Source organism: Martes martes, assembly GCF_963455335.1.
Source record: "Martes martes genome assembly, chromosome: 4".
In the NCBI taxonomy this organism is placed as follows: domain Eukaryota; kingdom Metazoa; phylum Chordata; class Mammalia; order Carnivora; family Mustelidae; genus Martes; species Martes martes.
In genome coordinates, this window is record NC_137891.1 from 140,901,182 (window position 1) to 140,917,326 (window position 16,145).

At 34.8% G+C, this 16,145-nt stretch overlaps 1 protein-coding gene across 2 annotated transcripts in view; it reads right to left on the reverse strand.

Moving 5' to 3' along the window:
- ATG4C (autophagy related 4C cysteine peptidase) overlaps positions 1-16,145 on the reverse strand; it is an 84,221-nt gene that overhangs the window by 18,143 nt on the left and 49,933 nt on the right. For both annotated transcript variants that reach the window (XM_080801271.1, XM_080801272.1), the window contains exons 8-10: positions 11,411-11,489; positions 10,681-10,757; positions 2,954-3,073 (exon numbers count right to left, since the gene is read on the reverse strand). In XM_080801271.1, the coding sequence (XP_080657397.1) occupies positions 2,954-3,073; positions 10,681-10,757; positions 11,411-11,489 (276 nt within the window). The remainder of the gene's footprint in view (positions 1-2,953; positions 3,074-10,680; positions 10,758-11,410; positions 11,490-16,145) is intronic.

Consider the following 16,145-nt stretch of genomic DNA (forward strand, 5'->3'; position numbering starts at 1 on the left):
TCTGTATGCTTGAAATTAAAAAACTAATTTAATAAAATCAACATATTGCTAAATTACAAACCTCCTCAGCCTGGCATTCAAGACTCTCCACAATATTATCCAACTTCCTTTTCTAGCCTCATCCTTTGCTGTTTCTTACAGCAGTGTTTTCCAAGCCTTGGACACACATATACCTCCTTCATTATTTTTTTATGTACGCCATCTCTGTTACGATTAATGATTCTTTTTTTTCCATAGTTTTTAACTTAAATAGCCTTATATACATCACTAATTAACAGGAAATCACATGTTTGATATGCCAGTTATATTTTTCTAATATGAATATAAATAAATACATATGGATTAAAATATGTATCCTGGTGCTACCTAAAAACATCAAGTGTCACACTTTGGTTTGCAGTCTTACACCAATGGTTTTCAAATTTGGAATACAAGACTACTTGGGAGGCTTGTTAGAACTGGAGACTCTCAGGTCAGAGAGGATCCTAATTTAGAGAGTCAGAAGACAGAAATCCTACTCTACATGTACCCTTGGCACTAACAAATTGGACTATTTGCCTTCTCTAGTCAAGCTCTACACTTTCCTTTTCCAATATGTTTCCTCTTGTTACTTCCTCTGCTTGAAGTAACCTTTCTTTTCCTTAAGGCAGTAAAAATTAAGCCTACACTTTAAGGCCCAAATTAAATATCACCATCACAATAAAGAACTTTGACTTGGATGTGACATTGCTCTCATTTCAACATCCTTCCTTCTGATGTCAATTTGTTTCTATTTCTGTACTGGTGCTTATCATATTCAATGTAATGTATGTGTACTTGTCTTATTCCCTCTCCTGGTCTACAAATGCTACTTGAGGGCAGAAACCTTATACCTGTTCAAAAGTAGTATTATGGCTTGGTCATTTTATGCTCTCAACATGGTAGTTCACTCAGATACTTGCTGGGCTGAGCTGTGCTAAACACTGAATTAATTTCACAATTTTTATTAACATTTTAAAAATCATGTAGTATACGGCATTAGAATACTCATCCACACATTACAAATTAAACATGAGAATCTAGGCTACCTAGCTTTATTTTCAAAATGAGACAACTGAAATTATATATATCCTGCATTGAAACAAATACTATAAAATGTATTAATTTTTAAAAAGAAAAAGTAAGTTTAACATAAAAATGCCAAGTTCAGTTTTTAAGATGAAAGGGAAAACTATTTCACTTACAACTTTCCAAGCAAAAGTAAATGATCAAGTTATTAATCAACAAAGAGAGTTTTTGATACTGCTATGAAAAGCTATTAATTTAAGAACAACACTATTATTAAAAAAAGTTAATTGACTCTGGAAAAATTCTCAATACTTCAAAATGACATTTTAATATGGTTTTCCTTTATTTTAATATTGCATATTACTCTGATGTATCATGAGCAATAATTTCTAGGTATTTTTCCCATGTAAAAACAATATATATATAAACATATAGGCAAAATATATTATGTATGTGTGTATATATATGTAATATATAAAACCGACAAAAACCTAAGTTTTAATCAGAAAATATCAACATGCAACTCATTTGTTCATCTTGTTTTTTTCAATTTGATAATGATAATTTGATTTGTTTCTATTCCAGGAATAGACTACTATTTTAAACACACTTATTTTCACCTAGACAGAAAATAAACTGTTAGAAACAGAAACGGCTTTAAAAGGGAAATGTTCATCAACATAAATCTATATTACAATACATCTGGACTATGTATTTTAGCACATATTTTACATGATATTTTATAAAGACAGAATTGCCAAAGAAAAGCAAATGTATATACTAACTTCAAGCAATAAAAGGGGGGAAATGGAGAAGACACATTTTGTTACATTCACTTGGCCCTCTGGGTTAAAAAGGAGAATGAGAAGACGACAACTATGAGAAATGAAGAATAAGGAAAGGTTCTCACATATCTCATTTTCTCCTCTCATTCATTTTTCTGTCATTTTCCTGTTAAATTTCCTCTTTCACATGGCAGATCAAGTAAACTAAACTTAGCTTATATGAAACTTTTTATTCAACTTCTTATTCTATTTTTACATTGTAAAAATCAAATTCCAACCCACTGGGTCCATTTTCCAGAAGGAAACTAACTGGAAATTAAAGCAGTAATGAATACTATTATACCTGAACTCAAGTTGAAAATTCCAAAAAATGAATCTAGTATTGGTTTTACTTACCTTAAAATGATAGCCTATAATTACTGATACTAATAAAAACAGCCATCCAGTTATGCTTACTTCCTAAATAAGTAATCTTTTTTATTTTCTAAAGTACTAAATATAGACAGACCTTAAGGTTCTATAAATGTTTTAGCAGGACTCAAAGATCAAAAAAATGCAGAAGTTTAAAGCTTATGAGAGGGAGTTAAATAAACCTATTTCAAAGATCCTGTAAGTAGAATAGATCAGATTAGACAAGCTTATTGGAAGGTAACAACACAGCTCATTTTATAAAGCAGTTCTGAGAAATCCAAAAATACCATTTCTCTTTAAAAAAAAATCAAAGAAGCACTTGGACTAACAAGAAATAATGCTCGATTTGGCTTGATCAAATACTTCATTAATTTTTTTCTACCCCCTAAGGTATTGCCCTTTTAAAATCCTCTTCAAATAAAATATAACCCTAATTGCTTGCACATGGCTAGTTTGCAAAGGGATTTTTATTTCAACAGTGCCACCTAGTGGAGCAATAGATACTTTCAACTGGTCACTAGTTGGTTTCGTTAGTCTCAAAGACTAGGAGTCCCCAAATAGTCTTATTTTCTGGTTCACCGTAGTCCTAATAATATTAACATTCAAGAGGAAATTTTACAAAAGAATTATTTACAGAGTTTTGTCCTCTGATAGGCTATATCTAATAAAAATTAGGTCATTTACAAATATAATATTTTAAATAAAAGTACCTTAGTGATTTCTTCAGAAGCTCGTTTGAAGTCCTGAACGTTTCGACAGTAAAATCCTATCGTACAGCTAGGATCCATTTTTCGAAATGACATCTTTTTGGGAGAAGGGCAGTGGAATGTCTGCAATTTTAAAAGTTCTTTAGGATTAATTTAGTTTTATTTGATGGACTTGAATATATACAAGATATTACTTAATTTAAAATTTGCCCTCTAGTTTTTCTCATAAATATGCTTTCATATTTCAAACAGTGTTTTAGTCTATCCTCTTCAAATGGTCCTTTCCACTCTCCAAAGCTGTAAAACATGACAGCCACCATTATTTACATTCAAGTCAAATTTCCACCTTATGTGGCATTAGTGCCATTCTGTAAAAGAAAACAAGTGTGTCAAAGTGATATGCATTTCTAATACTTGCAGGAGGGAGGAAAAATGTGCCACTGGAAAAGACATACATAAGCTAGTACAAGGCTTAGAATCAAGTTAGTTGTTTCTATGATAGTTCAATTAAACCTGGGTTGGTTTTGTTGTTGGTTGTTTTTTTTTAAGATTTTATTTATTTATTTGAGAGAGAGAGAAGGAGCGGGGTGGGGGTGGGGCAGAGGGAGAAGCAGACTCCCTGCTAAGCAGGGAGCCTCATGTGGGGCTCAATCCCAGGATTCTGAGATCATGACCTGACCTGAAGGCAGACGCTTAACCAACTGAGCCATCCAGGCATCCTGAATGCTCAGATATCTTGTCCTTAAAAATCACTGAGGCGGGGCACCTGAGTGGCTCAGTGGGTTAAAGCCTCTGCCTTCGGCTCAGGTCATGATCCCAGGGTCCTGGGATCAAGCCCTGCATCGGGTTCTCTGCTCTGAGGGGAGCCTGCTTCCTCCTCTCTCTCTGCCTTCCTCTCTGCCTACTTGTGATCTCTGTCTGTCAAATAAATAAATAAAATCTTAAAAAAAAAAAATCACTGAGGCTACCAAAGTCTGTTTTTCTGTGTATAAAAAAATGCTTATATGTTAAAAAAGGAGGGCCTTAGAAATATATATATATATACTCAAATTTGTTTATGTTTGTATAAATGAACTGTAAGGATATACCAAAATTAACAAGTTTAGAGGAGAAAGAGAAAACTGGGCAAATGGTAGACAGGTATGAGAAATTCTGTATTGTATATTCTGTATTTTTTAATTGAAGAGTAAGTTCAACTAAGACATGATCTTGGGAGCACCTGGGTGATTCAGTCAGTTAAGTGACCGACTCTTGATTTCCACTTAGGTCATGATCCAGGGTTGTGAGATGGAGCCCCCATCTGACTCCACGCTGGGGATGGAGCCTGCTTAAGATTCTCCCTCCCTCTTCCTCTACCCCTCCCCCACTCACTTGTGCAAACATGTTCTTTCTCTCAAAAGAAATGATCCAGGCTGAATTTGAACTCATAAACTTAAATTTTCCTATATATTTAACATCTAAAACTAAGGGATTTTAACCTGAAACTATCAAAATACAGAAAAACGTAGGCTTTCATGTTTATGTTCATGGTAAATCAGTCAAAATCACTCTTTTCCCTCCCCCTATATCCATCCCAGTGATCCAATTAGTCTCCCATGTTATCACTAGAGAATATGCAATAATATTCAAGCTCCTTTCTTCCCTTGTAGATAGTTCAATCATATATTATATTCAAATCCACTATCACTGCAGTAAATACAGGCCAAACAAATGTGTTTTCAAAACTATGACTTCTATACAATGCTTAACTAGTACTTTATATAGTGAGATCCAACCTAACTAAACTGGAGTCTCCAAAGTACAAGTCAACGCAAGTACTGCCTTAGTTGGACTTTTTTCAACACTGTGTCACCTGCTTTATCTGTTTTACTGAAAACAGATCTGAAAAGGCACAGAAGAACTACAAAGACTTGTTAACAATACACAGGAGTAGATTAGTGTACATGGCACAGACAGCTCTAGGTCATATTTACAAAAAGTTATTCCAGGAGTGCATGCGTGGCTCAGTCGGTTAAGCATCTTCCTTTGGCTCAGGTCAGGATCCCAGGATCTGGAATGGAGCTCTGCATCTGGCTCAGCAGGGGGTCTGCTTCTCCCTCTCCCTCTGCCCCTCTTCCCCACTTACATTCTCTCTCTCTCTCAAATAAGTAAATAAAAAAATAAATCTTTAAAAAAAGAAGTTATTCTACATACATACAAGCTATCTAAAAATAGTCCAACTCCTTCCAAAGCCAATAATAAGAAATGTTTATTTAGTTTTTACTACTTAGGGATAAGAAAGGGCCAAACGTTTATACAAGGTCCAACAAAATATTTTTTAAATTCATCTATGAAGATGCCCTGTGTTTTGCTAAATTATTGTTTTCATGTAAGAACCAACAAGACTAAACCAAATAGTTCTAGTGTTGTTTCACTGTATTACCTCAATGATCATAGATAGTAATGACAAATACTACATTGTTATTCATAGTGTTTTGATATCTACAAAGAACTTTTTATATTATTCGCAAAAACAGATATAAATCTCTGATGACTGAAAACTAAAACTGCTATTAGGTGTTACTATATGAGTACTAGGATTCATATTACAAAGAGGCATTTTATACCATTAAAATTTAAAACTATATTCTTTCATTCACCCAAGAAGATTCTGAAGTCAAACCAACATTAATTTATAATTCAGAATCATTTCTGTTTATTGCAGAACAAGTTAGACTAAAATATTTTCCAAGGGGTATTACACAGCTATATTTACTTTGTGATAATTCTTTGAGCTATGTACTTAATGGTGTTTTTCTTAATCTTTACAATTCTGAAGATTGGTAAGAGTAGCACCCTCTACTTTACAAACACATTTTAGGGAGTATTTACCAGATCTGTGATAATGAAATATGTTTCTGAAAAAAAATATGACTGAAAAAAAGAGTCAATTCCCATTTATTTCATTTTTCAATACATTATTTATTCACTGCCTCAACAAATAGTTATTAGGCACCTACTAAATGCCAGGTACTATTCTAGGCTTATTTTTTGAAATAGTTGATCCTATTACCAAAACATACAAATAATACTGAAACAAATACTTTTAGGTGGAGCTTCCCAAGATAGTTAGAGAATACCCTTACTAAAAAACACATCCTACTAACTGCAGTCCACATGTGTAATTCATAATGGGTACATGTTTCACTGATGAATTCACTCATCCATCTATCTAATCAATCACATCATTCTTAAATCTTTAATGCCACTATTCTCTGATTTTACTAGGGTAGATCAAAATAATCACTGCATGGACATCTGAAACTTGAAACTGGGGGCTTAGGAATCACAACAGACTAACATGTCTATTAATAAGGCTTTTCCTGCCTTACTAGGGGAATATTAGTATTTAGTAAATCAAATATTGCCTTAATAATAGAATAGAATTTGTTCTTTATAAGAGTTAGAATCTGTAATTCTGAAAGTATATCATAAATAGCATGAAACAATAGTCTCTGGTTTGAGAAATCTTATTAAACACACACACACACACGTATATACACTGAAGATACATTATCTTCTAGTCCTCTCATCCCAACAACTGATACTCTGCCTGAATCTGGTAGTGGGAACCCACAGTTCAACATACCCTCACTGCTAGAAGCCACTTGTGTTCTTCTCATTCCCTTTTAATTTCAAGTTGTTTTTTTACAACTTTTTTCCTTAAGGTGCTCATGCTGCTCCTTTATACCCTATTCTCTATATGAAAATTATAGACATATATGCATTCATGACTACTTACGTTCACTTCACAGTGTTAAAAACTCTGTGAAGATAGAGATGAAGGAAATTCTCTTCTACAAAGTTAACATAAAAATTCAATAGTATAAACTAATATATTTTATAAGAAAGTATCCCACAAGAATGGAAAATTAGTACAAATATATACATAAAGAATTTGGAACTATAGGGAAGAAAAGAATTCAACAAACAACTAACTAATGTGCTTAGGACAGTGCCTTGCATATGGAAAGAGGTCAATAAATGGTAGTTTAAAAAAGAATACTTGGGGGGTACCTGGGTGGCTCAGTCAGTTAAGCGTTTTACTTTGGCTCAGGTCATGCATGATCTCAGAGTCCTGGGATCAGGCCCCATGTTGGGCTCCCTGCTCAGTGGGGAGTCTGTTTCTCCCTTGTCCTCTGCCCCTCCCCACCTCCCCTCTCTTTAATAAATAATAAAATATTTTTTAAAAATAAAAAAGAGGGGTGCCTGGGTGGCTCAGTTGGTTAAGCATCTGCCTTCGGCTTGGGTTGTGATCTCAGGCTCCTGGAATCAAGTTCCACATCAGGCTCCCTGCTCATTGAGGAATCTGCTGCTCCTTCCCCCAGCCCCCCGCCTTGTGTTCTCTCTTTCTCTTTCTCTCTTTCACTCTAGCTCAAATAAATAAAATTTAAAAATTAAAATTAAAATAAAATAGAATACTTGGTCTGATTTGGTTTCAATATTTTAAAAGTTCAACTCTAAATATGTAGGAATTCAATACTATAAGAAAAACAAAAGATGTAATCTGCTAAATCTCTTCTTCAATCTCAAATATTCAGATATCATATTACTTTCTTAAATTTTCATAATCCTATTGGATTCAAGGCATTCACTCAAAGTATCAGGACCACCAGTGATTACTACATGGAATTGAATAAAAGAGCTAAGATTTTAATTTCCCCATCTACTGACCAAAAACAAGTATTGATCAAAAATAGTTTCATTCAAAAGTAATTTTGGCTGCCTAGGTGGTTCAGCTGGTGAAGCATCCAACTCTTGATTTCGGCTCAGGTCATGATCTCAGGGTCGTGAAAATGAGCCCCATGTCAGGCTCCATGCTTAGTATGGAGTCTGCTTGGATTCTTTCTCTCCCCTCTGGCCCCCTCCTTCAAATAATAAATGGAATCTTTAAAAAAATAATTTTAATCATTGAGGTATAAGCATGGTTTTAGAATGCTCATATAATTATGTCAATCAACTGTAAAATTTCAGTAGCATAAATACACACAACCTACATAACAAGCCAAGGATGTCTAATATAGGGCAGTTAAAATACCTCCACCTGGAGCATTTTAAGCTTAAAATATGTTAAAAAGCAAAAAGTGAAATTTTATTTCTGTACAAAAGCAATTTGCTATAGTTTTTATGTTATACTCTCATAGAAAAATAAATTATACTATTCACTAAATAGCCTAAGATACATCCCTGAGCTGAGAAAAATGAAAAACTGTCCAGAGGAATTACCTAGACAGGTGGAGATACTCTACCAGCATCTCAAAAATATAAATCTAAACCCATTTTCTCAGTGTCCTACTGTATAAGAAATAAATGCTTCTGTGCATTTCAGAAGTTACATAACTTCACAAGACTTTACAAAGTCTTTTAAGATCATTTCCTCTTTTCCATTCTCACCACCAACACCCTACGTCAAGCTTGTATTGATGCAAGTGCTGCACCTGCCTCCCAACACAGTGAGCTGCAGCCTTCCTAACATTGCTAGTGCAAACATAACCAGGATAGTCACTCACCTGGTTTCTTTGTAGAATCTGTCAAAATATCAGATGAACAGTCTCTCTACTGGTTGGAACAGTCAACACTTATCTTTTAATTTGCCTATTTTAGATAATATTAGAATGCTATGAATAATTTTCCATCTGAGTTTCATATATCTACTTTTTTAAGGAGTTAGTGTGGCACAGTTACAGTGGAAATGTAACTTAGACATAGGAATCAGTGCCACAGGACCACCACCACACAGCTGAAAGAGAATTACAACACAGCACAATTCTGTCGTGCCTCCCACAGTATCAGTCAGTCAACTAGAAATATTAATTAAGGTTTCCATACAAGATACTATGAAGGAAGAAAACAAAAAGCAAACCTTATCTTTTAGTTCAGGTAATAGTTAATAAAGAACACTAGGATGTTTTATAATGTATCTTTCAGAACCAGATTTTTTTTTTAAGATTTTACTTATTTATTTGACAGAGACAGAGCGCGCATGCACACATGAGCACAAGCAGGTGGAGCAGCGGTAGAGGGAGAGGGAGAAGCAGACTCCCTGCTGAGCAGGGAGCCCAACCCAGGGCTGGTCCAGGACCAGGACCTGAGCCAAAAGCAGATGCTTAACCAACTGAGCTACCCAGGCGCCCCTCAAAACCAGATTTTATTTTATTTTATTTTATTTTATAGATTTTATTTATTTATTTGACAGAGAGAGAGATCACAATTAGGCAGAGAGGCAGGCAGAGAGAGAGGAGGAAGCAGGTTCCCTGCTGAGCAGAGAGCCCTATGAGGGGCTTGATCTCAGGATCCTGGGATCACAACCTGAGCCGAAGGCAGAGGCTTAACCCACTGAGCCACCCAGGCGCCCCTCAAAACTAGATTTTAATCTTACAGTTTATTTTCATAACCTATTATTTAAATACCACTAGATATTAATATTAGCTAGGATGCTATTACTAAAACAAGTATTAAACCATATTTCTGATTTGTCAAGCCTTTGAGAAATAGTGATCCATGCCACTCAAGTGATTACAGTTATATTAAAAGTCTATAAAAGGGGTGCCTGGGTGGCTCAGTGGGTTAAAGCCTCTGCCTTCGGCTCAGGTCATGATCCCAGAGTCCTGGGATCGAGCCCCACATCGGGCTCTCTGCTCAGCAGGGAGCCTGCTTCCTCCTCTATCTCTGCCTGTCTCTCTGCCTATTTGTGATCTCTGTCAAATAAATAAATAAAATCTTTAAAAAAAAAAAAGTCTGTAAAAGCAACAACTGGGAAAACAAGAACCAAAACCATATAATAATTACATGTCTCACTTATGCACTCTCAAAATTTTCTGAATGAAAATACTGAGTCACAGGGGTGCCTGGCCGGCTCAGTTAGTAGAGCATGCAACTCTTGATCTCAGGATTGTGAGTTCAAACCCCACAGTAGGCAAAGAGATTGCTAAATAAGTATTTTTTTAAATAATAATAAAACTTAAAAATAAAATAAAATACTGGATCACAAATGACCCAACATAAAGGAAAAGAATATGTTAAGAAATCAGACCTAAAACAGGGGCACCTAGGTGGCCCAGTCAGTTAAAGGTCTGCCTTCGGCTTGGTCAAGCCACAATTCCAGCCCCATTTCCAGCAGGGAGTCTGCTTCTCCCTTGCCCTCTGCCCCAGAACTGATGCTCTCCTTCTCTCAAATAAATAATTAAAATCTTTAAAAAAAATCAGAGCTAAAACAAATATTAGAAACACAACTTAGCTCTTGAAAAACTTAGCTAGGGGCTAAGCCTCAACCACTATACTTAAAATAATTCAGCAGATAGTCTCAAGACACTTTGTCATTCTAACCCATCTGCATCATCTTTTTCTCCCCCCTTTTCTTTTTATTAAACATACCTAATATTTTAAATTTTTCAGTAATATTCAGCTATTTATCTACAAAATAACTTAGAGGCTTGATCATTTATTTTGGTAGGGCTAGGATATCTAACAAGTCTGAGACAAAGATAAATGAAGAAGAAAGTGTGTCATAAATTAAAATTCAGCAACAAATTATTTAACCTTTGACTACTGTGTGGAGTGTGGTTTTATAAATCAGTAAAATATTATTAACTTGTAATACCATAAAAGCATAGCTGTCTAGCACATCTCTACATACTTAAGAGTTTGCTTCATATTTTAAGAAAACAGTACCAGCTCTTTATCCATAGTACCTCAAGAGGGAAATCCTTTATGCTGACATCTACAAAAGATTGGCAGTAATGAGGATCCATGTAAATCAAACTGTCATCTACAAGGACAAAACAGAAGACAAGTAATTCAAAAAACACCTTATTATTACACGGCTTACAATCCAATTTCTATGTAGAATAGCTGAAAAAAACCTGGGAATAACAGCTTGCAAGACTGATATTCATTGACTGAAACATAGGTTTGCACAGGACAGATTAACTTTTGCATAATCAAATATGCTTGTATAAGCAGAATTTTTATAAAGTGATGAGACTGTCATTTAATTTTTGGTCATAAAATTACTTTCACAAACACACAATTATACTCTACAGTTTGCATATGAAAAATGTATTGCACTACTTTATCCTGACAGGAAGAACATATTGCTTGTCATTTTATCATCAACTAGCACCACTAAAACTGGTAAAAAGTAAATATGTAAATAGTAACTGCCAGAATGTGGCAGCAATGTCTTCTGAAGTTTAGTGAAACCAATAAATTATGCCTGTTTATGCAATAACAGAAATTAAACATACATTTTACAGAATCCAATTATGTTGTGGATCAAATGACAAATGAGTGGCTATGGTAGGACTGATGAATTTATAAGGTACTCATTTTGCTCTGTTAATCATCCTGTTTCCACATGATCCCAAATTAACTTTCCGACTTTTAAAAGAAAAAATAACTATGTTTTATTAAATCACTGACCTTGAAATCCAGCAAAGTAGTATGACTGTTTAGGTTTGCCACCAATAATACCCACACAATATTCAAGGCTTAAAATACCCTGCCAAAAAAAATCAATTCAGATTTAGAGTCAAGAGGAAAATGGTAATTATTCAAAACAACCAAATTTATATTAGCAGTATTACTATGTATAGCAGTTCCCAAATTTTTCACCACCAGTTTTACGGTTATTACATATGCTCCATATTTTAGAATCCTTTCATCTACCACACTATTTTCCATTTTCTTTAAATCACTCAACATTAACATGACTAAATCAACTATTCTGATCAACATGTCATTCAACAACATTAACAACTACTGTGTGCCAGATACAGAAATAAATAAGGTCAGCATTTAAAGGCAATAAAACTCCTGCCAGAGCCCAAGCACTTGGCCTTTCGGTTAGTTGATGCAGCCTTAACATGATCAACACAGTATTTTCATCACACTTTTTGAAATACTAGAAATAGTCCTTAGACCTTATTACTGTTTTCACTGAACCTCGAGTCTTAGACTACAAACAATTTTCTAATCGACATTCACTTGACACATTTTTTTTATGTTATGTTAGTCACCACACAGTACATCATTATCACTTAACACATTTTTATGCTATTTCATAAATTTATTGGAATAAACAAAGATGAAAATAATCCAAGGCAAATAATAATTGTTACTGTATTTAATGTCAACTTAATTTACTCATCATAAAATATCAAGGATACTTCAATAAATTATTTAGTGTGTCCCTCAGCATCCAATTCTTTTTTTTTTTTAAGATTTTATTTATTTATTTGACAGAGAGATCACAAGTAGGCAGAGAGGCAGGCAGAGAGAGGAGGAAGCAGGCTCCCCGCTGAGCAGACAGCCGGATGCGGGGCTCAATCCCAGGACCCTGGGACCATGACCTGAGCTGAAGGCAGAGGCTTCTGAGCCACCCAGGCGCCCCCTCAGCATCCAATTCTAAGTAGAATTCTATTTAAGTGGGCCAAATAATTCTAAATCTTTTTTTTTTTAAAGATTATTTATTTTTGTGTTTTATTATTTATTTATTTTGGTGGGGAGGAGGGGGCTGAGAGGGAGAGAGAGAATCTGGAACATACTCCGAGCTGCGCACAAAGCCAGATATAGGGTTTGATCTCACAACCCTGAGATCATGACCTGGGCTGAAACCGAGAGCCCTACACTCAACCAACTGAGCCACCCTGGTGCCCCAATAATTCTGTACCTTTTAAAACACATGTCCAGTGGAATCATATAAAGTCTTGTCAATAGTTTAGCTTATATTATGCATATATATATCATATAAAGTTAGAAAACACTAATAATGATAAAATGCACATTATTAAACCACGAAGTATTAAATAATAAACTTTCTTTCTCTTAAACGACAGGATGTTTTGAAATCTAGAAGATATAAAAATAACAAGTACATGGGACGCCTGGGTGGCTCAGTCATTTAAGCATCCAACTCTTAGTTTCAGCTCTTGTCATGATCTAAGGGTTGTGAGATGGAGTCCCGCATTGGGGTCCACACTCAGCAGTTAGCCTGCTCCAAATTCTCTCTTTACCTCTCCCTCTACCCCTCCCATGGCTTTCTCTCTCTCTCAAAATAAATAAATTTTTAAAATTAATTAATTAATAAAAATACAAAGTATATGAACTAATGCTTTTTTCCCTTTAACAAGTAATCAAACCACAGAGTATTTTTAAAATTATTTTCTTAAAAATAATATGTGGTTGGGTGTAGTCAGTTGAATGCCTGACTCTTGGTTTCCACTCAGGTTGTGATCTCAGTTTTGTGAAATGGAGCCCCACATTGAGCTTCATGCTCAGCACAGAGTCTGCTTGAGATTCTCTCTTTCTCTCCCTCTGCCCCTCCCCACACATGCACACTCTCTAAAATAAATAAATAAAATAAATCTTTAAAAAATAATAATATGTGGTTGTTATTTTTAAAACACAGATATATTTTAAAAAGTAAAAATTGGGAGGGCCTGGATGGATCAGTGGGTTAAGCATCCAACTCTTGATTTCAGCTCAGGTTTTGATTGCAGGGTCCTGAGTTCAAGCTCCACTTTGGGCTTCACACTCGGCATGGAGCCTACTTTAAAAAAGAAGTAAAAGTTTCCTGGGTACCTCGCTGGCTCAGTTGGAAGAGCATGTGACTCTTGATCTCAGGGTCATGAATTCAAGTCCCATATTGGGTGTTCAGATTACTTAAATAAACTAGTTTAAAAAAAAAAAAAAACTAAAAATTTCCCAAGACCCCAACACTAAGAGCTCATCATTATTAATATTTGGGAAACACCTTCTTGAATTTGATCTATGTTACATATATTCACATAAAGATTTATAAATAGTCCTATGTATGTGGCATCACACTACATATGCTGTTTTAACTTTAGTCACTCATTATATTATAAACATCTTTTTCTACCAATAAATACAGATCACTAGTATAATATCTAATGGCTGTAAAATACTCAATTTTATGAAAATAGCACAACATGCTTTAAAATCTCCATTATCAATATTTGTTTCCAGGTCCTCATTGTTATAAATAACCCTTTAGAGAAAACAACAACTTTGTATATTTTCAGTCATGTGGAAATACAGAGGTTTTTCTGGAAAGGAGAACTGCAACTAAAAAAGTTAAATGTAATAAAGAACGCATATTATAGGTTAAAATTTTAGAGCTAACAAATTAAGATGAAATTATACAGAAAATGAACAATAAAATATTACTATTCTATTTTTATTATTCCACTAATAGTCTATTATTCTGTTCCTTTCCCCTAAAATAAAAATCCTTAATTAGAGAGTGCCTTACTTCAAGTTGAAGCAGTCTGATGAGCTGACACACAATGTTTCTGACAAAGACAGCCACCAGGAAGTAAAAGTTCTAAGTCCCTCATAGCCAAGAAAAGAAAAAAATATATAGCAAGAATCATCAGGGGCTCTCCTCAGCAAAAAAAGAATGACTCCAAGTAATGGAATAAAGACTTTGGTTCCTGACACCTATATTTCCTTTACAACATACTAGAGCACATTTAGCAATAAACACTTAGAAGCAGATTAGGAACTAGAATGCCATTACATATAAAAGACTGCACCTTTGGAAACCCGAAACACTTTTCAGCTCCTAAAAAAGCTTCTTCACAGTTATCTAGTGGTGAGAATTTATTGAGCTGTACTCATGAAGCAATAAATAAGACTGAAGTAATCAGTCAAAAAGAAAAGTCCTAATTTGTCTTGCTGGAGAAGAACATATTAGATTTTCCCCATCCCAGGTCCTTTAAAATATAAATAAATAAATAAATAAACTTCCTGAGCTAAGAGCTGATAAAGCACCACACCAAACTTCTTTCTACACAGAGAATGTAGCAGGGGATGGTACCATCTCTGAAAGATTGGAATTACCTTGATTAATAAATTTGAAAAATAGAACTGAGTGGTGAATTGTAGAGAGTACAATGCACAATGGTTTGGCAGGAAAAAAGACAACTGCTGACAAAGAAGGAGGAGGAAGTGGAAGGAGAGAGGGAGATGGAGTAGGAAGCATGGAATGATGGTGGAGAAGGAAGTGAAGAAAGAGAAAGCAGAGCAGAGGAGGGAGAAGAAATGGAAGAGGAAGAAGATTATTCTTTTTTCAGGACTATCACTCTATTTTTTCACTTCCAAGTGAATGCCTCTTTACAATTTATCATTTTGGCTTTTTACCCAACCAAACCCAAGCAAACATAACATATAGCATATAACCTACTCCACTCAGCTATTTCAGCCATTTTTTGCTAATAACTGAAAAGTTAAAATGTATAAAATGTAAAAGTTAAACAAAAATTACATTTTTAGAAGTCCGTATTTTAGAAGCACCTGAATGGCTCAGTTGGTTGAGCACCCAACTCTTGGTTTTGGCTTAGGTTGTGATCTTGAGATTCTCTCTCTCCCTCTGCCCCTACCCCCATTCATGCTAAATAAATAAATAATATATATTTTTTAAATTCCATATTTTAGGGAAAAATATGAAAATAACAAAAATTCTGGTCATTACCAGTTTGTTATCTGAACTTAAACTTATGACTTGACGTCTCTCTTTTCTGTTTTATGAAGATAAGATAGTTCCCAGCTGTTGCGAAGGCAAAATGAGATATATCTGTATTAAAAGTGTTACACAAATATGAGAGTTAACAAGTATTTGTTGAGCAACTCCTATATGCTAGGTACTGAGGATCTCTCTTAACAGCTAACCACGGTTTGATTCACTACACTTCAGGCTCCAGTGAATCATTCAAGAGCATGAGGCAATCCTGCCATCTGATAAGAAATATTAATACCACCAAGTAGCAAAGCCCTCAGCTATATGAAACATGCCTTGAAGCCATCTGCAGCCCATTCTACCAGAAATGGGGGTTTGGCTAAAGAAGTCAATTTCAAGATTGTCTCAGTTTCTAATCTTTTCATTATAGAAAAGACATAAGGAATCCAGTTCAAATGTGATTACAACCTACTGAGACATGGCAACATGCCGGAAGTCCCAAAACCTTCAATGGATTTGCTAGATGAAATGGCTCATAACTTCCCACATTCTACCATCAGCTTTACTAAAGAACCCACGTTAGAAAGCAAACCCCACTTCTACCTACTGAATTCATATGTTATCAATATAGTACAGTATTGGTATTATTAATAACAGGTATGCCTGCAGAATTTT